Consider the following 25,385-nt stretch of genomic DNA (forward strand, 5'->3'; position numbering starts at 1 on the left):
ACACTCTTGAAATTAAAACAGAACATTTGTTCATTTGTCTTTTGTTTCATCAATCTTATTAGTTTCTTTGAAATCGCACTAAACTCACTAGGTGAGTTTAAGTTGTAACAATTCCCCAGAGCGCAGAACTCACACTATTTGAAATGGGAGATTTTTTTTATTTTTATGAATGAATGTATGAACGTAGTAAACTCACAGTCACCATTTCCAAACCAAGTGTATTATACAAATAATAATTACAAACAAAGTGTCAGAGCAAGTTGAATTAGTGCAATACAATGGCGTGTGTGTGTGTGTGTGTGTGTGTAGTCTCTCAGCATCCCAACTGTACAGTATATACAAGAGTTCAGATCAGTCTCACCGGTAGTCTTTTATCTTCCGAGAGCGCAAATCCACAAAGCACTGGTTGTTAAAATGTCCGACAAGATTTTTGTTTTCATTGTGCTTCAATCAAAAAACACTGCACTTCCTTTGAGCTCTCTCTTCAATTCATGATATACAAATGTGAAGTTCTTACATTGTAGACAGAGCAAACACTTTGTCCATAGTCCATATTATTCCTTGCACGTTTATGCATTAAGCTAAGTCCGACATAATATAGCTAGTTGACACTGTAAAGTGTACCATGGACAAAATGCATTGCTTTAAAATGTGAATTAGAATTTATATCATTGTTGGAGCCCTGCATAGGATTCTTATTGGAATCCTTTGTGTGGTTGCAGAGAAACAAAGCGGTGCACGTTTGTAGAGTAATTTGCAACAGCTTTGGTTGTGGCCAATCAGAATCAAGGACTGAAACTGTCCATTCTAGACATTTTGTTTGAAACTCTGTCCATGCTAAGAGGATCTGTTAGGCATCTCTTTATTGTGAATCTTCATGTGCCTGTCAAAGCTTCCTTTTTAACTGAGACTGTTTCCACACTGATTGCATGTGTAATGGGGCGTTCACACCAGACGCGATTTGCGCGAATAAATTGCGCTATTTGTGCGTAGTTGGACGCTTGAACATTTTGAGTTTACTCGCGTCATTCGCGCATGAAATTCACTTCACAACAGACGCGAATTCACGTCATGGGAGGGGCTTCTGCCACTCGTCAGCGGGAAAGTAATTGTAAAATAAGTGAATGAGCTCAATTTGCCAGCTTTAGCTTGCTTGTAGTCTCTCAATATGTATATATATGTAGGTCAAATTGAGTAAAGAGCGTTTTTTAAAAACTTACCAGATTGTCCGACCTCTTCACTCACTTTCTTACAAGCAAGATCCTTTTTATTCCTGTTTCTATAAAAGTACAAAGATTTATGGTACAACTCCGAGTATCCAAAGACAGCAACGGTGATTTTGTCCTCCATTGTTGTTTCGGATTTCTGCCTCCGTCACTACTAGAGCAAGCTCCTGATTGGTTAACGCGGCGCGCCGCAGGAAGGTCTATCGCGTCTTGAACTCTCATGTGTATGTTTAGATTTCTTTTATGAGTAAAACACTTCCCACATTGTTGGCAGATAAAAAGGCTCCCTGTAGTGTGTATTTTCTGGTGAACTTTAAGGTTGCCACTTTCATTGAAACTCTTTCCAGACTAAGGGGATCTGTAAAGCTTTTCTTTATTGCACTTTTTTATGTGACTTTCAAGGTTTCCTCGTTGACTGAAACTCTTTCCACACTGTTTGCATGTGTAAGGCTTCTCTCCAGTGTGAACTCTCATGTGAATGTCAAGGCCTCCTTTTTCAGTGAAACTCTTTCCACACTGTTTGCATGTGTAAGGCTTCTCTCCAGTGTGAACTCTCATGTGAATGTTAAGGCATCCTTTACGAGAGAAACTCTTTCCACACTGTTTGCATGTGTAAGGCTTCTCTCCAGTGTGAACTCTCATGTGAAGGTTAAGGCATTCTTTGCGAGAGAAACTCTTTCCACACTGGTCGCATATGTAAGGCCTCTCTCCAGTGTGAACTCTCATGTGAATGTCAAGGCCTCCTTTTTCAGTGAAACTCTTTCCACACTGTTTGCATGTGTAAGGCTTCTCTCCAGTGTGAGCTCTCATGTGAATGTTAAGGCATCCTTTACGAGAGAAACTCTTTCCACACTGTTGGCATGTGTAAGGTTTCTCTCCAGTGTGGACATTCATGTGCCTTTTAAGGTTTCCTTGAAGTTTGAAACTCTTTCCACACTGTTTGCATGTGTATGGCTTCTCTCCAGTGTGAGCTCTCATGTGAATGTCAAGGCCTCCTTTTTGATTGAAACTCTTTCCACACTGTTTGCATGTGTAAGGCTTCTCTCCAGTGTGAAATCTCATGTGTCTGTCAAGGCTTGCTTTAAGAGTGAAACTCTTTCCACACTGTTTGCATGTGTAAGGTTTCTCTCCAGTGTGAATTATCATGTGCCTTTTAAGGTTTTCTTGTAGTTTGAAACTCTTTCCACACTGTTTGCATGTGTAAGGCTTCTCTTCAGTGTGAATTCTCATGTGCCTTTTAAGGTGTCTTTGTTGTTTGAAACTCTTTCCACACTGTTTGCATGAGTAAGGCTTCTCTCCAGTGTGAATTCTCTTGTGCCTCTTAAGGTATCCTTGTTGTTTGAAACTCTTTCCACACTGACAGCAAGTGAAAATACTCATAGTTCCTGTCTTTTGAGCTCTTTTTTGTGTAGAAGTCTTTTCAGACTCTAAGGAACAAAAAGATTTTTCTCCAGATACAAAATCATGAAGATTTTCAAACTGATCTTGCTCTTCAGTGTCATTCAGTACTCCCCTCTCCTCTTTCAGCGCTGTTAGGTCTAAGGTGGAAAAACAAAGAGATGAAAGTTAACCCCAGTTTAATGGCACAAAGCAATTAACATCAAAACATGTAGATATGTAATGCATGTAGATCCTATACCAGGGTGTCCAAACCTGATCCTGGATGGCCGGTACCCTACAGAGATTAAGTTGGCTGAAATCTAGACTGATCTCAATTATTATATACCATTTTTATGTCTCCTAGGGGATAAAATTTAACAAATTTAGAGAGAGAGACAAGGAAAAAAGAAAGGAAACAAACTCCCCACTTAACCATCAGATTAAATATTCATCACACAATAATTCCTTCTGAGGTTTTATTAAGGGGGCAATTATGTTAGCCAATTATAAAAGTTGGCTTTTACACTTGACCTTTTGAATGGAAAACACCACAAGTGACTGTCAGAGGATGAGAAATTGTGGAAAATGTCCATTAATCTCTCAAAAATCTTATTTATATATATTTATAAAATTAAATTACTCAATTTTAAATATTTCTGTCAAAAGCATTAGTAATATTATAATTACACCTCTGGAAACATGATATAAAAAAATACTAAATTTAAACTTCCTTTAAAATAAAACAGGCAATATTTTTGCACCAATTGAAAGTCAAGTAACGTGCCAACTGCCAAGTATGGTGAACTGTGCTTTGCATTTAATCCATCAAAGTGCACACACACACACACACACACACACACACACACACACACACACACACACACACACACACACACAACAGAATCAATGTGATCCATAATTGACATTAAGGACTGCTTTAAGAATAAGCGTACACATCAAATTCTCTTGACTCACTGAACCTTAGGGCTGGGAATCGATTCCAAAAAGAATCGATTCCGAGGCATTGGGAATCGAGAGTCGATTCCAACGTTTGGAATCGACTCCTCATTCAGAGCCGTTTTCAGTTAAACAAAACTTACCTCTTAAACGGAAGGCTGCATTCCATGAAGGCTGTATATTTCGGCTGCAAGTCATCAAACGTCGATTGACGAAAATAAACGTAATAAAAACGACTCATTACTAAACTCATCTGAGTTTAAGGATGCAGCCTTCAGTTTGAGAAGCACCCATTAATTTGCCTCTTGCTCGCTAATAGTTATTATAGTCTGATACATTTCACGAAAAGATTCGTTCGGATAGATCATTTAAATGAACCAGTTCAAAAAACGATTCAGATGTTATTTTACGGGAGAACTGGCTCATGATGTCCACAATTTTGAGCGCTGCACGACAGAATAGATCATGACGTGTCTTGATCTTATTTACATCTTAAATAAATGCTATTTTTAATCTTTCTATCAGCCAATGATAACTCTGAAAGAAAACGCAGAGAGCACATCAGTGGCCGAGAGCGCATCTCATTGACAGCTACGCCACGAGCCCGTATATATCATCCTGCATTTATTGCGAAATTATAGCTCTTATATCAGTGTTGTTGTTAAAGTTCTGTTTATTTTGTTTCAGTGTATAGTTTGCTAATTTTGTCATTTTATACACGTCACGTCTTGTTTTATTCATGCAATAAATGCATGTCCACTGCTAAGCTGTGGGTTATGACTAATTTCCTGGGCAATGAATTACAATTTGAAATCAGTCAGAGCTACAGAAAAACAGTATATATATCTTTTTTTTTTCTTTTTACAAATGAAGCTTCATATTATGAGAAGGTAACTTGTCCTTGTAACTTGTATCCTGCATTTATTGCGAAATTAGCTTCCTCCAATCTAAGAATCGAAACAACAGTGAGGAATCGATTCTGGAATCGAATCCAATTGATTCCAGAACCAGGAATCAGAATCGATTCCAAAATTTTCGGAATCGTACAGCCCTACTGAACCTGGATCAAATTAGTGAGATTCTATTAACTTAAATGGTCATTTATGGTACAACTTTAACCCTAAATGATTTGTTAGATTATTTCAGGTTTTCTGACCATCTTTTTTTAAACAGCCCCAGAGCTTAATAAGCCTTGATATGTGCTCCTTGATATGTGTCTAACTTTTAGGCCTGGTCCACACTAATACGTTTCCATTTGAAGGCCTCTGTTTTGGCCTTCCATCCTCACTGAGATAGCATTTATGTTAAGGAAAACTGAGCTTTTTGAAAAAGTGGATAATTGAAAAAATTGCCTTTTTAGCGTTGTTGTTGAATGTTGCGACGGCGAATGTTTCAGTAGGACGTGAGGGTGCTGAGGACAGCACCGCCACTGAGGGTGAGCTAAAACTGGACCTGGGACAGCTAGTTATGGAACAAGGTTTGATTTATTTCACTGAGGATATAGACATAGAACTTCCTGTGTTCCCTTAATTGTCAGCCTACATGGATTTCCCGCCTGCATGGATTTCATCGCTCCGTCCCACCGGCTCAGTTGGGCTCCTCCCTGCCTCTGGCTCCACCTTGGTCCTCTTTCGTATCGGCTTTATGTTTTGCTTGTTCTCAATCATTCCCATCACCTTGTAACTAGCACCCCTTTGTAAGTTTGTTTGATTTCTGAGTTTCTCTGTCCGGCTTCAACGTTACCTACTGTGTGCGTGTATGTTCCAGTCATCCTGCCTGAGGATTTTATTAAAGGTTCCACAGAATGCATTGAAACAATATTTTAAATTGTTCTCTGGTATCTACATAGAAGGTATATGGCATAGGAAAGGGCAAAAAATCTCCAGAAACGGTTTTACAAGTCCATTTACAACTCTAGAATTTTCCTAGAAAGAAATGCTCTGTTATTGCCTTATTTGAAAGGTTCCTGCATAATAATGAAGAAGCTCTGCTCTGCTCTGATTGGCTGTTTTACAGAGTTGCTCACTCTCACACAGCTTTAAGGAAACACATGGAGGAAATATATATTTAATTACGGCCGCTTTATTTATTCAACACTAGCTGCTTTTGATATGCGGTTTGTTTAATCTGCCATTTTGAATCTGCAACATTTTAATCTCACTACTGTGATCACATGTGCTCTGTGTAACGTTATACTACAGCGAAGTAGTATAACGTAAGAAGGACTTACCACGCAAGTTTTGATGCTTTAGTGATGCTCAGGATCTGTTAATCATTTGCCATCAGTGCACTCATCTCTCCGTTTATGTGGTAAGTAAAATCTTACGTGCAGGCTACCGCTAGCATTAAGCTAACCATGTCCCTTCAGTGGCTCGCCTTATTTTACTGACGTTAATGATGATTGGGCGATGCAAACATTGGGGGCGTAACTATTAACGATCGGGACTATTACGTAATAGTCGGTGTTATGTTGGAATTGACCTATTTTTCGGTGGTCTTTTGCAAACACTACATTTATATAAGGAGGAAAAGATGGTGTTTGAGACTCATGGTATGTCATGTCCATGTACTGAACTGTTATTATTTAACTATGTCAAGGTAAACACAGTTTTCCATTCTATGGCACCTTTAAAGACTTTGCATTATTCCTACGTTGCTTTGCGCATTCCTACATGCTTTGTGACAGTTGTTCAGTGCACTGTAAAAAAGTAGGTATTGTGACGCATGTTTAGTCATTTAATCCATATCACACCAATAGAAATCTGTGTTTATGCGGGTATTGTGCCTGTTATGTGCTATTCACGTTTTACATTGTTAATGATTTTGTTGCAAAATCAGCAGGGGATCAAAGAAATATTTTCCCCCACTGTACTTATTTTGACATATAGGCCATTTAGAAAGCACTCTTGAGAGCGAGGGGAGCACTGCTGTGCTCAAGCATAAAAGACACCTAACAGGGAGGGACAAAGAGGGCCTAACAACATGATGAAACAAAACTTTTGGGACAGAGGCGATCATCAGTGAGGCCAGTCAGTAAGGGCCTAATACACCTGGTATGGTTGCTAGGAGTGGGCGATATGTCCTAAAATTAATATCACGGTATTTTTCATCTTTTGAACGGTGACAGTATAATATCACGGTATTACTTTTTTTGGTACATTTTGGGAGGAGTAGCCTGTCCTGTCCCTTTAGTACGTGAATACAGTTAATACTTTTATAATATAATAAGTAAATGGTAGGTATATTCCTTATCAAAAAAAGACATGGGAGAGTATTATGCATTCTCAACATATTTATTTGGCAAAAAACCTAAAGATCTTAGTACAACAAAACAAAAATTAGCAGTGTAATAACACAAGAACAGTGTAATAATGTGTACTTTTCACAAAAACTAACTCTCTCTTCATCTGAACTCCGATGAAACTAGACAGTCAAGTTCTTTGCCAGGAACACCAACCTGTCAACATTTTCTGGTTTCAGTGATGCCCTGGAGCTTATTACAATATTGCCCCCTGTGCTGAATGCACGCTCGGAGGGTGAGCTTGTGGCTGAGATGCATAAGTATTTTTTTGCCAGACGGCTAATGCACGGGAAAGCGGGAACATTGGAGACGCCACCACTCCAGTGGATCAGAGTCACTGTCAGCCGTCACCATCAGCAGGTAGCCATCTAGCTCCATGTCAATGCCCTGCTTCTTTGGTGGTGCACTGCTACACTTTTTGAAGAAACTACCCAGGCTGTGTTTGGGCTTTTTCAGTTGTGCAGGAGCAGTGCTAGTTTCCCTCTCGCTTTTGGTCCTCTGTGGAAGAGGCATCTGTGGCTGTCTTCTCCTCCAGTGCTTTGGTTTCTGTAGCTACTCGGCTCCTCACTTCCTCCAACTTTTCAGGTGACATGTAGGTGGTCTTGAACCATGGGTCCAGGAATGTTGCCATGGTGAGCAGCTCATCAGTGGCAGGATCTTTGTATTTTTCATTCAAATAATCCAAGACCCTCTTCTTGATGTCCTCGCACAGTCCTGCTTTGTCTTCTTCTGGCTTCAAAATGTTTAAATTGAGTAGATGGAGGACTGGCTAAACATAGGAGACACTAACATACTCCTCTCCTGACAGGGCATCTGTAAAATCTTGCAGAGGCTTCAGTGCTTATGCTAGTGGTTATGGCCTCCAACACCTTAATGTCTTGCCAGGTGGGTAGAAGGTGGCGTGACTTTTGGTCTGCTGCCAGGACTTGGAGCAGAGGACTTAACTCTCAGAGATGAGAGGGGGACCCAGGCGGTTTCCCTGGCATGCGGATAGGAGACCCTTGAGAGTGAAGGGAGCACTGCCAAGGCATTACATGCAGACAAAATGAAAATTACATTGAAAATGTTCTGAACCTTCCAAATGTTTCCTTCAGAGATACAGTGATATAAAACATAGTGCCCATGTTTGTTCAACAGTCAAAGCCTTTTGGAAAATCTATTTGTGGCGGTCAGTTTTGATATTGTGGTGAGTCACCACAAATAAATCAATGTATGGGAAACACCACAGAACAACAACCTGAGCCCAACTTAAGCAAACTCATCACTTTAACCTTAAGCTGGGCTAGAATTAAATTATTCCTAATTTTCCTCCTTATTCCCTTAAAAAAATGACTTTATATATAAACAAAGTATAAAGATGTACAGCTTATACATTACACTCTTACACGTGTGACATTATTCATTAATATCATACATTTCTGTAATAAATTCAGCTTTGAGAATAAAAACCAACCTGTTTGTTCCTCAGTGTCTTCATTTTTGACTCTAAACACTTCTTCAATCTTCATGTCTTCACTCTCCTCTTTAATAAACCCCATCTTTGTTCTCATAAATACATCAGAATTTAACTTAAATGTTTGTGCTTTTGTTTTGGCTTATTTTTTGTTTGTTTGTTTTATTGTCAGACTTGCTTTATATTTACAGCACTATTTTCTCCTATTTTGTACTGTTTTTCTTAAGTCCTACATTGTCTTGTTCAACAAAAAAATTAAAATAAAATAAAAATAAAAAAAGATTTTGGTATGAAATGATCTTACTAGAAAAATTGCATGAAAAAGAATCATCTGGTCCATTTGTACATTTTTCCACATTCGCAGTAAAGCAAAATTAATGTTTTCTGACAATTCAGTGTGGATAGAGAAAATGTTAAAACAAAAAGGCTGTTTTCAATTGTGGATTCATTCAGGTGTAGCTTAAGTGTTAACTTGTTTATTTGCTTACCAAATACTTTAAATGAAGAAATGTAGACAGCATGCAGTATCCAAACATGATTACTCACATTTCAAGGTTTGCTTTGTGTAAAATAAATTAGTTTCTTAGTACTTTTGCATAATTAGCCAAAGTGCTAGAAATCAATGGTTTTAACATTAGAAGCAGATACTAGGTTTAATGTTACAGAATATATATCTGCTTCTAAACGTATTTAAGTTGTAATGATAATTTGAGTTAGCTTAAACCAATAATATATATGTATATAGGGGTGTGCAAAGCAGCCGGTATTTGTATCTGTATTTGTATTTGTTGAGGGGGGAAAAGTATTTGTATTCGAGTAAAGTTCAAAATAGGTGTAAAAATCCAGTTTTTTGCATTACCACTTCTAATTTATGTTATAGTGTAAGTATTCTTTAATTATATCCATTATAATAATTATGGATATGCAATATTGGTTGATGTTTTTGAACATGTGACAAGGAATGCCATTGAAAAGAAAATAACAGCCATTACCTCATCCATGGTTAAACCAACAACTAAAATACCATTGTGAACATTTTGAACACCACCACCACCCATCCTTGTTGGAGGACGCTGAACAGACAGAATAAAAACAAATAATACTTAAAAGAACTGTTCTTCTTCTGAATGAACTTCTTTTCCGTGGCGTCTGCCGTTGCTAAGCAACCATGACCTGATCTCTCAATGAAGACTCGGAAGCTTCAGCAAAGCATAAATGGATTTCCAGCATTAAAAATCGCTTGCAGTAGCTCTGCTATTAAATTTATTTTAAAATGGTTATTCCTGTACAGATATGTTAAGCTGTTCCTCCAACTTGGCTGTTTTTTCAATGTTATTAAGGGAAAGGGTGAAGCTGATTGATTGGTTCTTGTCACATGACCTGTGGTGCGCTTGCGGCATTCTCAGAGCCATAGAGAAACACATAAAAAGTTGAGATGTTTTTATCTGGAATATTCGGCGCTTCCATTATGAGTGTGCATACCGCGCGTCTACATGTGAAATAACGAACTTGAGCGCGCATGTGAACGGACCCTAATAGAATAATCTCCCGATCAAACTCTGCTTCCCAAAAGTTATAAACTGCCTCCAGAACCCAGTTAAGGTACAACAATCTATTCAACAAAAATAGTGATGCAGTGAAGTCTTTTTTCGCTCAGCAGAGTCTTCTCTGTTGCTGTGTGGGGCAGCCTGTGTCAGTCACATCTTTTACCCCTCACCCCCCGACTCCTGAATGTCACTCACTCATGCGGGCATACACTAACTGCAGTCTCATGAGGAAACGCAGCTTTTTGATATAACGTTTTTCTTGTTCCCGAATACAAATATTTTTTTAAGTATTTGTTCGAAATAAGTATTTGTAAAAAACACGCTATTTGTGCCTTTCTGAATACCATATTCGGGTTCGGCTCCACCCCTAATATATATATATATATATATATATTATTGGTTTAAGCTAACTCCATATTATCATTACAACTTAAAAGCATGGGTCAAAAGCAGGATCTTCTCAGCTGCACTTGAAGGCAGCATTAGTATGTGATCTCAACACTTCTGTCGAATGTCAAAACATTTCTACACTCGTGTGACATTATTCATTAATATCATACATTTCTGTAATAAATTCAGCTTTGAGAATAAAAACCAACCTGTTTGTTCCTCAGTGTCTTCATTTTTGACTCTAAACACTTCTTCAATCTTCATGTCTTCACTCTCCTCTTTAATAAACCCCATCTTTGTTTGTTCCTCAGTATCTTCATGTTTGATTCTGAATGTTTCTTCAATCTTCATCTCTTCACTCTCCTCTGAACACCATATTTATAGTGTGTCACGTGGACCTCTGTTGATTCTCCCGTTGATTCTCCCGTTTTTCTGTGAGTTTGGATACTTTGTCCTGTTTAAGATGAAAATAAATAACAGAAAGAAAAATCAATGCAAACTCTATCTCTGTGTGCGTCTCAATCAGCTCCTAGTTCAGTAGTGCACTGGCAACAGTTAATAGACTTAAATATAAAATGTATAAAATATATACAAATTACCCAGAACGTTCATATTTAGGTAGGCTATTTTGATTTATATTTGGTATTCAATTGTTTGTACATCTAATGGAAACATTCTCGGTTGTCATTAAACTCGTTTGTGTTTGTAGTCCTCGTGCCGCTGAATCGAATCACTGAATCATTTCACAAATGATTTGATTCAAATGATTCGATTTTGAGTCTTTCTCATCACTTTTTATCATCACACGATTGATTCACGATATAAAGACGGAAAACAGAACGCACCTTCTCTGTCACTGAAGGCTATGTTTTAACACGAAATAAGCTTTACAACGTTATATTTAATAATGATGCATTTATTTTACATAGCTTGTAAAAACGCTTTAAATGATGTAACAGTGTGCATTGGTTTAAACTTTAAAACCACAAACCTTTCTTCAGGTGAACCACAAACATGAAGAGAGTAGCGCAGCTTTATGACGTCACATCACCAGACTAAAATAAAAGTCCATTGGTGCACTGCTCTCTAGAATCACAAACACATAATAGAAATGTTGATTATAGAATAGAATTTCGTACCCATATGATGATGCATTTCTAAAGTTATTAACATCGCAAATCTATCGTATTTTTCTTTATTTTTTAAATGTACATACTTTCTGTTTTTATACCTCGCCATTAAATTCACATAAAACTAGTTTATGCTGCTGATTCAACTATGTAAAGAACAAAGTCTCTAATACGAATTTTTCATGCATTCAGATCTAGGATGTGTTATTTTAGTGTTCCCTTTTTTTGAGCAGTGTATTATACAAACTATATAAATGTAAATATTTTCAAATATATATACTATGAGCGTTTTATACAGGCCTATACTAAATATACACAGTACACATGTGAACAAAAACTTATTTTGGATGCGATTATTTGCTAGTAATAGTTTATTAGTCATTAGTCATTTATTTATTGTAAATAATAAATGCGTAAAAATATAAATTAAACAATTTAATAAGTATTGAATAATAGTGATTTAATAATTACATTATATAATAATTAGCTGTTTGCTGAATTATTATTTAATAATTATATAACAAATGCGTAAACATTTAGTATCATATATTTTTAAAGTACGCAACTAGCCGTTGCTATGGCGATGACGTTATAACTGAATCACAACATTCTCCAGTCGCGAGCAGAGCTAACTTTGCATTACTTGAGTTCGCGCTCACATCCTGCATAGTGTTTGATTGATCATTCAGCACTTTTACACATTTACAGCGACTTATTCAAGTGAACATCAATTATTACCCTCCCAAAATTCAGCACGTTAATGCTTGAGAAGAGGATGAGGAGGAAGAGTTTGGAGAAGGACAAGGCTACTTTTAGTGGTCCAAAGTCCAGTCCAGCTTTAGTTAAAGTGGACATGATGGCTGAAGGTGCGTTTACTGCCATAACCAAAGACAGTTTCAGAAACTACTGTCAGCTCTTGATATTTTATGTCAACTACAATTATCTGTTTTAAAGACTACATTTTGAGGAATGAAGCCAGTAAAGTGCTCTGAGAGGAAGATACAGCGTTGGCTGTGAAAGGAGACGCTTGGAGGATGACCTTAAGGTATTGTTATTATTTTCCTTACTGTATTTATCTGGTTATTTCACGAATACATAATTACTCATTGTTTTAATGCTGTGTTGTGACCTGAAAGATTCACAGATGTGTTTTTTGTTTAGTGATAGTTGTTCATGAGTCCATTGTTTGTCCTGAACAGTTAAACTACCCTCTGTTCCACAAATTCTGTGGTTTTTCAGCATTTTTGTGTATTTGAACCCTTTCCAACAATGACTGTATGATTTTGAGATCCATCTTTTCAGTCATATGCAACTATTACAAGGTTCAAACTCTCAGTGATGCTCCAGAAGGAAAAACAATGCATTAAAACTTTTGAATTTGAAGATCAGAGTTAATTTAACTTATTTTGTCTTATAGGAAACACCTATCTTCTGTTTTTTCTGCTTTTGAAAGGTAGTACTAAATTAATATATACTGTATATAGGCAAAATAAAATAAAAATGTACACATTGTCATTCTGTCAAAAGTTTTCACCCCTGACTCTTAAAGCATAGTGTTTCTCTCTGGAGCATCAGTGAGCGTTTAAACTATTATTTTCTCTTGTGTGCTATATGTAAACATCTTTAATGTGAAATATCTTATTCAGCTCAGTACTAAATAAAAAACATGCATTTTGTACGATCCGTCTTATATTGCTAAAATAATGAGCATTTTGCAGATTCTCTATGGTGTATGTAAACTTTTGACCTCAACTGTAGATATGAAGATATATTCACATTTTTAAGATGTTTACATATTTTTGTGCTCTTGTTTGTATACATGTGACATTGAAAGAAATCTGAAAAAGCCAAATCTTGTCTAAGTATTATGTATGTGGATGATTTCTGTTTTTTGTGCAGTCCACCAGCGTTAGTGAGGGAAATGATAGTCAGGAGAAAAAGAGCAGGAAGAGTTGTTTTGAGACGAAAGGCAGCGCAGGTCAGGCTCAGCAAGTGCAGGACCAAACTATGGCACCAGAAGACGAGAGAAGCGCTGATGGTGAATCAATCAACTCTTCAACTCTGAGCATCAAGATCTCTACAGCACACAGTAAATATGGGTTACCATTAATAAGGACTTTATTAGAAATTAGAACGATGTGGAATGAATTACCAAAAGCTGAAATCCACATTGAGGATTGAGGCTGGAAACTGATTTTTATTCAAAATTTTAAACGCAGATGAAACCAAGCAGACAGTTATTACCACCAGCCAAATTTTTTCCAATTTTTAGACCAAAGTGTTTTGCGGGACATTAACTGTGCTGTAGCAGACGATGCTCTTCAGGATCCTCGTTCCAATCAGCAGAACATATTGACTCGATATAAAGTCAGCCGAATGCTTGGCGAGGGAAGCGCTTGGAGAATGGCCTTGAGGTATCGTCCTGTGCATTTCAAGTCCTGATGGATCACACGTCCACATGTTGAAATGGAAATTTGAACCACTTTGTTGTTTTTGAACAGGTGGCAATACAATTTGTCAAGAAGACGAAGAACATGGAGTGAATCAACACTGTAAGTAGGCTACCTTTTTCATAACAGTATGTCGAAGACTGAACTGAATCTACATTTACTACAGTTGATGTCAAAAGTTCAAATCTCCCTCAGAATCGGCAAAATGTTAATGATTTAGTCCACAAGTTACAGTTGCATTTACAAAAATGACCTTGTTTGAAAGTTTACATACACTTGCTACTGGAATGATCCACAGCTTTTGTTGTTTAGTGATTGTTTTGAGTCTTTTTTGTCCTGTTCAACTGTGTGCTGTTCTTCAGAAAAATCCTTCAGGTCCCACAAATTCTTTGCCTTTCCAGCATGTTTGTGTATTTAAACAACAAGAACAAACAAGGGATGAGAATCAAAGGGATGTAAACTTTTGAACAGCTTCATTTTTTATAAATTCAACTATTTTCTCAGGAACTATATGCAAACATCTTTTATGTAAAGTATCTTATTGAGGTCTGTGCTAAATGAAGAATAACACACATTATGTATGGTCCGTCTTGTTTTGATAAAATAACATTTGACAGATTCTGAAATGAGGATGTAAACTGTATAACACTTTCATCTAACAATCCTAAAAATGATCTTTTCTCTAGCCTGCTCATCCTACACCTCTTGGTCTCTCATGGGAAACCTGCTACTGTATGGTCTCTGGGAGTGGTCCTGTTCGTAATGTTGTGCGGACGCTTTCCCAAAAAGAAGGACCTGCTGGAAATAGGTCGGGATAAATGGTTTGAGCCTGAACTGTCAGACGGTAAGATGGCATTCTTTACTACAAAAAAAGACCAATTGTAAAGTGGGAAATTAATTAAAATTAAAACTTTTTTTCTCAGCCTAGGGGTGACACTTCTGGTTTATTATCCACTACAGGGAAATAATGAGAAGAATTACAATGTGCACTGTTTGCACTTAAACCTAGTGTGTTCATAATTAAGATAATACATTAAAATAATATGTTAAGACACACCAATTTGCAATATCAAGTAGCAAAAAAAATATCTGGATGTAGATGAGACCAGGAGCCAAACCAATAAACTTTACAAATTCATACACAAAGACAAAGGTGGAGTGTTTAGAGCAGTCAAATCTTTCAGTTTATTTCAAAGATATCCTCAGGTCTTCTGTCCCTCATCATTTTGCACAGATTGCTGCTGATCTGATTCAACATCTCCTGCAGCAAGACCCAAGCTGGCAGATTGGATTGGATGAAATCCTTCTCCATTCATGGTTTAAGCCACAGATCTTCCTTCAGCTGATGTGAATGGCATGCCATCCATGCCGTAGTGTCTTTTGGAGCTGGAAAGCCTTGCTAGCACCTGGACAGTCCCAAAATGCCTTGTCAACTGTCATCGTGGTCCAAGAACTGTCAGTATGTATGGAGTCAAATTTCTGCCAAAAGTATTGCAAGTCATGGATATTATTATAATAAGCGTGAAACTTATATTTAAAAACTAGTAAAATGTATTGCACAAGATTTTAAAATGAAAGCATGGTTTTCAGAATAGCAAACAATGGTCACGGATCGAAAAATAACATGCGTAAATCAAAACTTTAGACACAAAATCATACAAAAACATTCTCCTTGGTTATATTTCTGTTTTTGTGCTTTCTGTTTTTGACTTTGCTTTTGTTTCCTTGTTCTGCGCCTGCTTTTCCAAATGTTGCGATTGGAGTTTCATGTAAATCAGGGCGGGCTCAAGCGTCATCATTGGTTCATTAGTTCTGGATTGACAGCTCCTCTTCTAGCCAGTCAGTCGAAGAGGGGCGTCAAACGTCACTCCAGCGCACCTCATTGAGCTGCCGACGCTCACCTTGCTGTTCACTTGCGCAGGTGAATGGATAACCGTCAGCTGGGGAAACATCTTTCCACACAGGACACTGTTATACGCCTTATTCAGCCCACCGCCATTTTGAATCGAAAACGAGGCTGTGAGGGACAGCAGTCCAGCAGCGTTCACTGTGGCGTATTGTTGCGTACCCAGATGTAGATGGTTTAGTCATAAAAATAGAGAATATATCATTTCACAAATTTCCACAGGACAAAGAAAGGACGTAAGCCTTTTTCAGACGTGTTAAGTCATACAAAAAACTGTGGGTAGAAAGTTTTTATATTAGATAGTAGATAGATAATTTTTTGTTTTTATGCATAGAGATCAAAAGATAACATTTATTTATTGGTTTGCCGTAATCACAAAATGATATTCAGATATCAGAAGCGTTTAGAGGACAGCGAGCCAACAGGCCAGTTTCCACAGTCATTTTCCTAAATAAATGCAATATTGTTACCTGAAAGTTAGGTCATATGTGACCCTGGACCACAAAACCTTAAGTCGCTGGGGTATATTTGTAGCTAAAGTCAAAAATACATTGTATGGGTCAAAATTATTGATTTTTCTTTTATGCCAAAAATCATTAGGAAATTAAGTAAAGACCATGTTCCATGAAGATTTTTGTAAAATTCATACTATAAATATATATCAAATGTAATTTTTGATTAGTAATATGCATTTGTTAAGAACTTAATTTGGACAATTTTTTTCTCAGTATTTTGATATTTTTGCACCCTCAGATTCCCGATTTTCAAATAGCTGTGTCTCGGCCAAATATTGTCCTATCATAATTTGTTAAATTTAAATTGTCCTATAATTTGTGGTCCAGGGTCACATATGTCCCGTCAAACAATCCATGTTTTCTGGAGCTTGTTGTCCTGTTAAAGGTGCCATAGAATGGAAAACTGTGTTTACCTTGACATAGTTGAATAATAACAGTTCAGTACATGGACATGACACACCATGAGTCTCAAACACCACCATTTCCTCCTTCTTATATAAATCTGGTGTTTGCAAAAGACCACCGAAAAATAGGTCAATTCCAACATAACACTGACTATTGCGCAATAGTCCCGATCGTTAATAGTTACGCCCCCAAAATTTGCATCGCCCAATCATCATTAACGTCAGTACATCAGTAAAATAAGGCCAGCCACTGAAGGGACATGGTTAGCTTAATGCTAGCGCTAGCCTGTTACATTGCAGTAAGATTTCACTTTTTAGATCAATGCGCTGATGATGGTGAATGATTTCCAGATCCTATTCACCGCTGACAGCATCTAATCTTGTGTGGTAAGTGCTTGTGTCGCTGCAGTATAACGTTACACAGAGCACATGCATCACAATAGAGAGAGTAAAATGTTGTGGATTCAAAACGGCAGATTCAACAAACCGCATATTAAAGCTCCATAGTTAAATATTTCCTTTATGTGGCAGCTACTGAGATGAGCAGCTCTGTGAAACAGCCAATCAGAGCAGACCTCATTAATATTCATGAATATTCCAAATAAGGCAAAAACAAAGCATTTCATTCTAGGAACAAATCCTAGGGTTGTACATGGAGCTGTAAAACCATTTCTGCAGATTTTTTGCCCTTTCCTATGCCATATACCTTCTATGTAGATATCAGAGAACAATTTATAATATTGTTTCAATGCATTCTATGGCCCTTTAAAAATTGTGAAATGACATATTATTTTAAGTTTATACGATTGGCATCCCGGTACACAACAATACGCCACAGTGGACGCTGCTGGACTGCTGTCCCTCACAGCCTCGTTTCGATTCAAAATGGCGGCTGGTTGAATAAGGCGTTTATGTGTTTATACTCCGGGGCAGACGGACGTTCTAGAGGTGTGCATTATTTTCAGAGAAACACACGGCGAACGTAGTTCCAGGCAACACTTAACCGCATTACATGTCTATATCACTTCGCCACACGATTTCAGTTATTTCAAAGGTCCTTACAGCCTAAAACAGCAAAATCACCAAAAATCCAAACACCGTAAACAATAGGATAAAACGATAGTCGATTTTTGCCACAAAATTATGTTTTATTATGTACGGCAAGCACATACGTTATTTCTCCCATACTCTCTCCCTCACAGACGCACACACATACAGTTTACACACATGTTAGCATACGCATAACAACTTAAAGACTACATGAAAGCTATCACACACAAATGGTCTTGAAGAAAATGAACTTAAAGTTTCACTATTAGTAGAGACACTGCTGTCGATCTCTTTTGATAGACGCACAGACCAGGGGCAGCGCTAGACCCAAAGCTCTACTGGGGCGCATTACTATTTTTGAAAGCCAGTTGCATGTACAACACAGTTACCTAAACAACTATACTCATACACTGCAACAAGCTTTATAAGTAAATGTATACATTAATGCTTTATGAACATATTTATTTAAGCATCTTCACATAAAGATTCCAAACATTTTTAATCAATGCGGCTAAAAGTGCGGCATTCGGGTGCATCATAGCGACTATTATGTTCATAGCGTTCAACCACTGGTTTCGTCATTTTTTTCATAGCCCACCTCAACTGCATGCTGACACTTCTGGGTTAAAGGCTGCGTGATGTGCGTGTTGCAGTTAAATACACAAACACAGGAAGGCATGGATATCTGCGTGCATGGGCCAGTTTGTCATCAGTTAATTGACTTCTACGAAAATAATGCACACCCGAGGTGTAACGGCAACTCTGCTTCGTGTCAACACCCTGTCATCGTCGTCAATTATTCCTTTCCTGTCTGTCACTGCTGTATGCCAACCTGGCAACCCATTAGCCTTAAATGAGTAAATTATTTATTATGAATGAATGTAATGCTTATGCAATGACTCGGCTAACTGATCACTGAAAACTATAGACCAATTATAGTTTTGTAAAGATTCAGGAGAGATAGCCTTTATGGCTGGAGAACTACACGGATACGGTACAAAATAGTTCGATTTGAAAACAATCATAGATTATATTGATTAGATGTCATTTTTGAAATGTCCTCAGCTCATTACAAGAGCTTGTCCCCCATCGATAAGCACTGATATTAAACTAAATTGACCTTAGATAGTGGGATAGTCTTACAGATCCAAAACAGAGATGAGGTTTTTTTTATGGGTAGAGCCCATCTGGGGGAAGAAAACTCACTATTTTTTTAGTTAAATCAAGTTATAAAGTCCGAGTTAGGAAATATAAACTTGCGTTTGCAAAAAAAGGCTGAATTGTAAGATTAAAATAAATAAATGTTGTGTAAAAATGTTAATAGTAATAGGTTTAAATAATATATCATGCTGTAACTGTAGGGCTAATACAATATGCCCCCTGTTAACAACATGTGAATATTATATAGACCTATTGTTTAAATCAAATTCATGGTTTAAAAGTAAAGTAAGCAGTTTTCATCCATAGTTTGTCCATTTAAACATCTGCGTTTAGCTTCAAATGGCGTCTTGATGACAGTGTTGTATAAAAATGATTTGCATTCAGATTTTGACATCAAAAGGCACAGAAACACATATTTTTTCCAGTGTTTTTCTACAACCACTATGTGCGCGCGGCTGCAAGTGACTTAACTGTGAGATCTGCTCTAAATTGGTCTATAGTTTTACAGAGAAGCAGTTACAGAGGCACGTGCATTTGATAAACACAATGATTTATTTGTTTACATAGCTACATATGTATTGCTTAAAACTATCATATAGATGTTTTAAATATATAAAGTTTGAATACAGTGAGTTTACGAGTAAGTAAGTAAGTAAAACAGCCAGTAGGTGGCAGCAAGTTACTATTTTTAGAGTAAGACATTTAATTAAATTATTAATTTAAATGGGTGATTAATTTAGTGAGGAATAAAGTGGATTATTCAATAGTAGGTTTGAATTTATTTCACGATTTGGTCAGTTAACCGGATGTGCGGCCATATTGGTGATACTCGGATGTAAACAACAGCATGGATTGCACGGTTAATATACTACTAAATAGGTTATTCTGCTAATTTATGCTGTCTAAACCACACAAAATCACGTGGAAGCAGCTAAATCACAGAGAGATGGACTTAGTGAGCAGGAAAGGGCACAATATTTTGATGAACTAAAGTTAAGATACGTAGTATGAAAGGGTTAATTACGCTTTTTCACTTTTTGAATTTGAGTCAGTGTGTGATGTGAGGCGTAGCAGTACTGTGTCTGGCCTTCATCAAAAACAGAACTAATCCAGGCATTTGTGCCAGAAAGGTACTGTAATAATGTAAATTATGTCAAAAATAATGCATTTTTTGAACCAAACATGAGAGCATGTTCTATTTCAACCCAAAGACTTTGTAAAAGATCATAATAGGACCCCTTTGATTAAGATATTAGACTAATATTTCAACTCCTGGACTGGAAATGATACGAACAAACATGAATGTTATCAAGTTTCTTGTCCGAGAAATTCTAGTTTAGTTTCAACCACAAACACCTTTTGTTCCTCAGACAGTTTTTTTTTTAATTTTGTCAGTCTATAGTACTCCAAATGTTTTTCCCGGTCCGACCGATTAGCACAGCCTAAAACATGACAATAATTGACCATTTTCAGCAGCAATAATTAGGGAAATATGTGAGTTTCATTTGGTTCAGTGGTATTGTTTACGTTCAGTGGCGCCAATATGGCCGACCGGCTGCTCCCTTTCACGATGTGAACATGAACTAAAGATGGTGAATATAATGGCGACGGTTATGGCTAGGATAGTTTGGTTCAATGTTAAAGGATGGCCAGGCAGACGTACATCAGTGACAGACAGACAGACACAGTGTGCTGCATGGAAAGATGTCCCCAGCTGACGGATGGCCATTTTCACCTGCAAGTGAACAGCGAGCATCGGCAGCTGATGAGGCGCGTGGAGTGACGTTGACGCCCCTCTTCGACTGATTGGCTCGAGGAGGAGCTGTCAATCTAGAACTGGTGGACCAGTGATGACGCTTAAGCCTGCCCTGATTTACATCAAACTCTAACCGCCACATTTGGAAAAGCAAGTGCAAAACCTGGAAACAAAAGCCTAGTGACAAACAGCATAAGCATACCAATAAATCGAAATATGAACAGACAATTGTCTGAGAGCACTGAAAAGTAAGAAATATTACATTTAATACATTTTTGATGTACACTTATTATTTTTTGATCTGTGACCATTGTTTGCTATTCTGAAAACTTTCGTTTTTTTGTTTTTTTTGCGATGTACTTTTACTGACATTTTCAAATTTTAGTTTTATTATTATTATAGCTTATTATTATTTTTCTTTTATCCGTCGCTGCAATACAGCAGGAAATTTGATCTTATAAGAATGGCACACTTTATGTATTTATTTATGTATGTATTTATTTTATGTATAAAACATATGTGCCATATTTCTAAGTCATTATATTTGTCATAACAATACTTGATGTTCTGTTTGAAATGTTACATGATGTGGGAATAAAATAAATAAAAATGATGTTGTCACTCGTCATATAATGTTGCTGATTTATCATTTTCGTTGTGAGGAAATTAGATTTATTTATTTATCTTTGGGTAATTTACTTAATTGTTTTAGTGGGCCTGGAGACTCAAAAATACATAATTAGTCAATATTCCTGTGGGTTCAGCTGCTGACCAATCGTGACTCGAAGAGGAAAGACATTTATGTTCACCAAGGTTGCATTTATTATAACTGAATACAATATAAATTGTATTTAATTTAATTACAACAATTGTTTTCTATTTTAATGTATTTTAAAGTTGAATTTATTCCTTTGATGGTAAAGCTGAATTTTCAGGAGCCATTACTCTAGTTTTCAGTGTAAAATTAAATCATTCTTGAAAAATAGTAATAATTTAGTGCTTAATTATTGTGTTTTTATACTCAGTTATTAACAATGGGTCTGTTACAAAACTGATCTGTAACCTTTCTGTCCGGTCATCACCAGATATCACACTCTCACCAACTCTCGCACCACAACTAGCTTCCCGTACTCCTTCACACCAGGGACTGACACACACACACACACACACACACACACACACACACAAACACACACACACACACACACACACACACACACACACACACACACACACACACACACACACACACACACAGACACACACACACACACACACACACACACAGACACACACACACACACACACACAGACACACACACACACACACACACACACACACACAGACACACACACACAGACACACACACACACACACACACACACACACACACACACACACACACACACACACACACACACACACACACACACACACACACACACAAGGTGAAGGTTCTCTTTCACACAGTTAAAGCCTAGTGCAGACGTGTTAAACTCAAACACACGGTGGTCCAAAATTAAAAACTGTCCAAGTTGCGGGCCAGGTAAATCTTTATTGAAAAACTGACTTAAATTGAGCATGTGACTCCCCCTTTCAGTAGTATGTGATGAATTTAATGTAGTCATGACTTTCATGTAATATTAATAAGGAATTTAGGTACGACTGTTAAAAGTGGAGTTTAACTTTAAACTAGGGGTGGGCATAGATTATTTTTTTTAATCTACATTAAATCTTGGAATTAATCTAGATTAATCTAGATTAAAATGGCTAATATGAATTCTGCTGAAGGCATTCAGAATATGTGTGCTACCCAAATAATGACTAAAAGTAAGTCTTCGAGAACGGGCCAGGTGGCGCATTAGATCAGGCGCTCATCTCCTGTTTCCAAAATGCACCACAAACTGCTTGACAATTGCATTTACAACATAATTACCTATACAAACTTGTGTAACCAAGTACTTCTGCGCAAAAGGCTGCACGACGTGCGCGTAGCCGTTAAATACACAGACGCGCGGGTATGGATAGCCTATCTGCGTGCATAGTCTTCCAATAAACTGTGTTGCTTTTAGAAGCGTCAATTCAGTTGTTGCATATCTAGTTTAATGTCTTTATTTCGGGATTATCAAAGTAAATTATAACTCAAACTTGAGATTTTAGTGGGGAACAGCAGATTTTCACTGGGGCACGTGCCCCAGTAAAAAGGGTCTAGCGACGCACGCACCTGCCCTGAAGCGGCTTCATGACTGCATCCATGTCAGCTCGTCTTATTTGATGTGGTCATTTCACAGAAGTTGAAGACGCGTTCTCGCCCCCTACAGTGCAATTCCACTAGATATACGTCATCCGCGCTAAAATATCAAGGTGAAAGTCATCATATCTTGCGTAGTTTAGACCCAGCTCCCAACCCAACTTTGAGAATAGATTAACGGCGATATTTTTTTATCGCCCGATAAGAGTCTCACGTTAACGCTGATAACGGCCCACCACTACTTTAAACATAGATTCTTCAGAATAGAATAGAATAGAATGCCTTTTAGACAAGACAACAAATTGCCATGTAGAAGGATGATTTTATGTTGTGTTAAGCAACACATCCTACTGAAAAGCTTGTAGACTGTGGCCAGGTAACTTTGTAAGCAAAATGTACTCCTTTGCAAGGAAGATACGTTGAGCATATAATGCAGCATTGCTTTTCTTTAAAACTCCTACAGAAACCTCTGAACTTAAGGGATATTGTATTTGCAGAGGAATCATGGGCCAAAAAAGAAAAACTAGCTGCTTCTAAGATGGGATACTCCAAGTGACCATACAGCAAATAATAGTAAAACACAATCCAAAAATAGTTACTATAATGTTACTAGTGCATCAATCATTTGTTCCTATGTGGTTATTTATTAAGACATTAAAATAATTCATGTAAAATCACAGCTTGTCTTGACTTTATTACAGCCAGAACAACTGAAAAATGAAGAAATGTGAAGTGGTTGTAGCTGCCCAAAAATAGCAGACAACAAGACTTGAATTCGCTCAGTCTCAGAGACATCCTTTACATTAGGGACTGACATCTACCAGGCTGCGAAAGCTGCAACCCTTTCAACAGTGCTGAATATGATGGACAACGAGATGGACCAGCTGGCAAACTTTCTTGGGCACAACATAAAAATCCATTGGGAGTTCTATCAACTGCCTGAGAAGACCCTGCAACTTGCCAAGATTAGCAAAATCTTAATAGCTCTTGAGCAAGAAAGATTAGCCGAGTTTCATGGCAAGAACTTAGGCAAAATTGGGATAGATCCTTACAAATTTTCATACAATATATATTTATGTACCATCTGTTTACCACAACACTGCAAAGCTGTACTTTTGAAATTTATGACTGTGATGAAGAAGATGGGAGCATACAAGAGGGATGCTGTTCATCGACAGTTGATGGTTTGTATTAGTCAAAATATGCTATTTTGCAGTTATGTGTTTTCAGTCAAGTGACTTGTAAAGACCTGTAAAGCAAAAAATACATAGCCAACATATATATATATCAGATTTCAAAACCAATGATATATATCAGATTTTGCAGTCTAATAGAATTGAAATTCTAGCTTTGTCTGAAACACACTTAGATTCTAGCTTTACGGATGCTGATGTGAAAATAGATGGTTATAGATTATTTAGGAGGAACAGAGATAGACATGGTGGTTGTGTTGCTTTCTTTGTTAAGGATAACATCCCAGTTAATGTTCGAAATGACCTCATATGGCAACATATTGAAGCGTTATGGGTACAAGTTTATTTACCACACATAAAGCCTTTGTTAGTTGGGTGTGTATATAGACCTCCCAGTGCTAATACTCAATATTTGGATGACATATGCCAAATGTTTGATATTGTTTGTGATCAAAACAGAGAGATATTTATTTTAGGTGATCTTAACATTGACTGGTTGTCAACAAATTGTCCAACGCACTTAAGTTTGTTGCAGGGCGTATTTCCAGAGAAATGGAAGGAGGCTAAAATCATACCATTGCCTAAAAATAAAACAGCCACATTTACAGGACAGAATAACCAACCTATCAGTCTATTACCTCTATTTAGTAAAGTCATGGAAAAGATTGCTTGTAAACAAGTTCATAAATATTTTTTCTCTAATAGGCTGATCACTAAGTACCAGCATGCATATCAACACTCCACATGTACTGCTTTAGAAGAAATCGATACAAACAGATTAGTAAGAGCAGTGATGTTGGACTTTAGTGCAGCATTTGACCTGATAGATCATAAAATACTGCTTCAAAAATTAGAATGCTATGGTTTTACGTCTTCGTCTCTGTCATGGATGGGGAATCTAATAGGAAGCAGCGGGTGTTCTTTAATGGTCAATATTCATCTACTAAAATAATACATTGCGGTGAGCCTCAGGGTAGTTGCCTTGGGCCTTTGCTATACTCAATCTTTACAAATGATTTACCTTTCATTGTGAAACATTCAACTGTTGTCATGTATGCTGATGATTCCACACTGTACTGTTCTGCGAAAACTTCTTATGATGTCTCAAATCTATTAAATCATGACTTGCAGAATATAAGCAAGTGGGTAACAAATTAGCTTTAAATGTAGACAAATCAACATCTATGATATTCTGTAAAAGATCAAAACTAACTACAGAACCCTATTTGAACCTGTCAGTTGATGGGCTGCAGTTAAGACAAGTGAAGCAAGCCAAGTTACTGGGCGTCACCTTGGATTCTTACTTGGCTTGGT

General features: G+C 37.3%; 1 protein-coding gene across 1 annotated transcript in view; it reads right to left on the bottom strand.

Annotated features, from left to right (window-relative positions):
* Window positions 1–25,385, bottom strand: part of LOC141326054 (uncharacterized) — a 264,874-nt gene that overhangs the window by 216,891 nt on the left and 22,598 nt on the right. Inside the window, exons 3-4 of the mRNA XM_073834755.1 lie at window positions 2,880–2,885; window positions 1,622–2,582 (exon numbers count right to left, since the gene is read on the bottom strand). Coding sequence (XP_073690856.1) covers window positions 1,622–2,582; window positions 2,880–2,885 — 967 coding nt within the window. The remainder of the gene's footprint in view (window positions 1–1,621; window positions 2,583–2,879; window positions 2,886–25,385) is intronic.

Source organism: Garra rufa, chromosome 2 (genome assembly GCF_049309525.1).
Source record: "Garra rufa chromosome 2, GarRuf1.0, whole genome shotgun sequence".
NCBI lineage: Eukaryota > Metazoa > Chordata > Actinopteri > Cypriniformes > Cyprinidae > Garra > Garra rufa.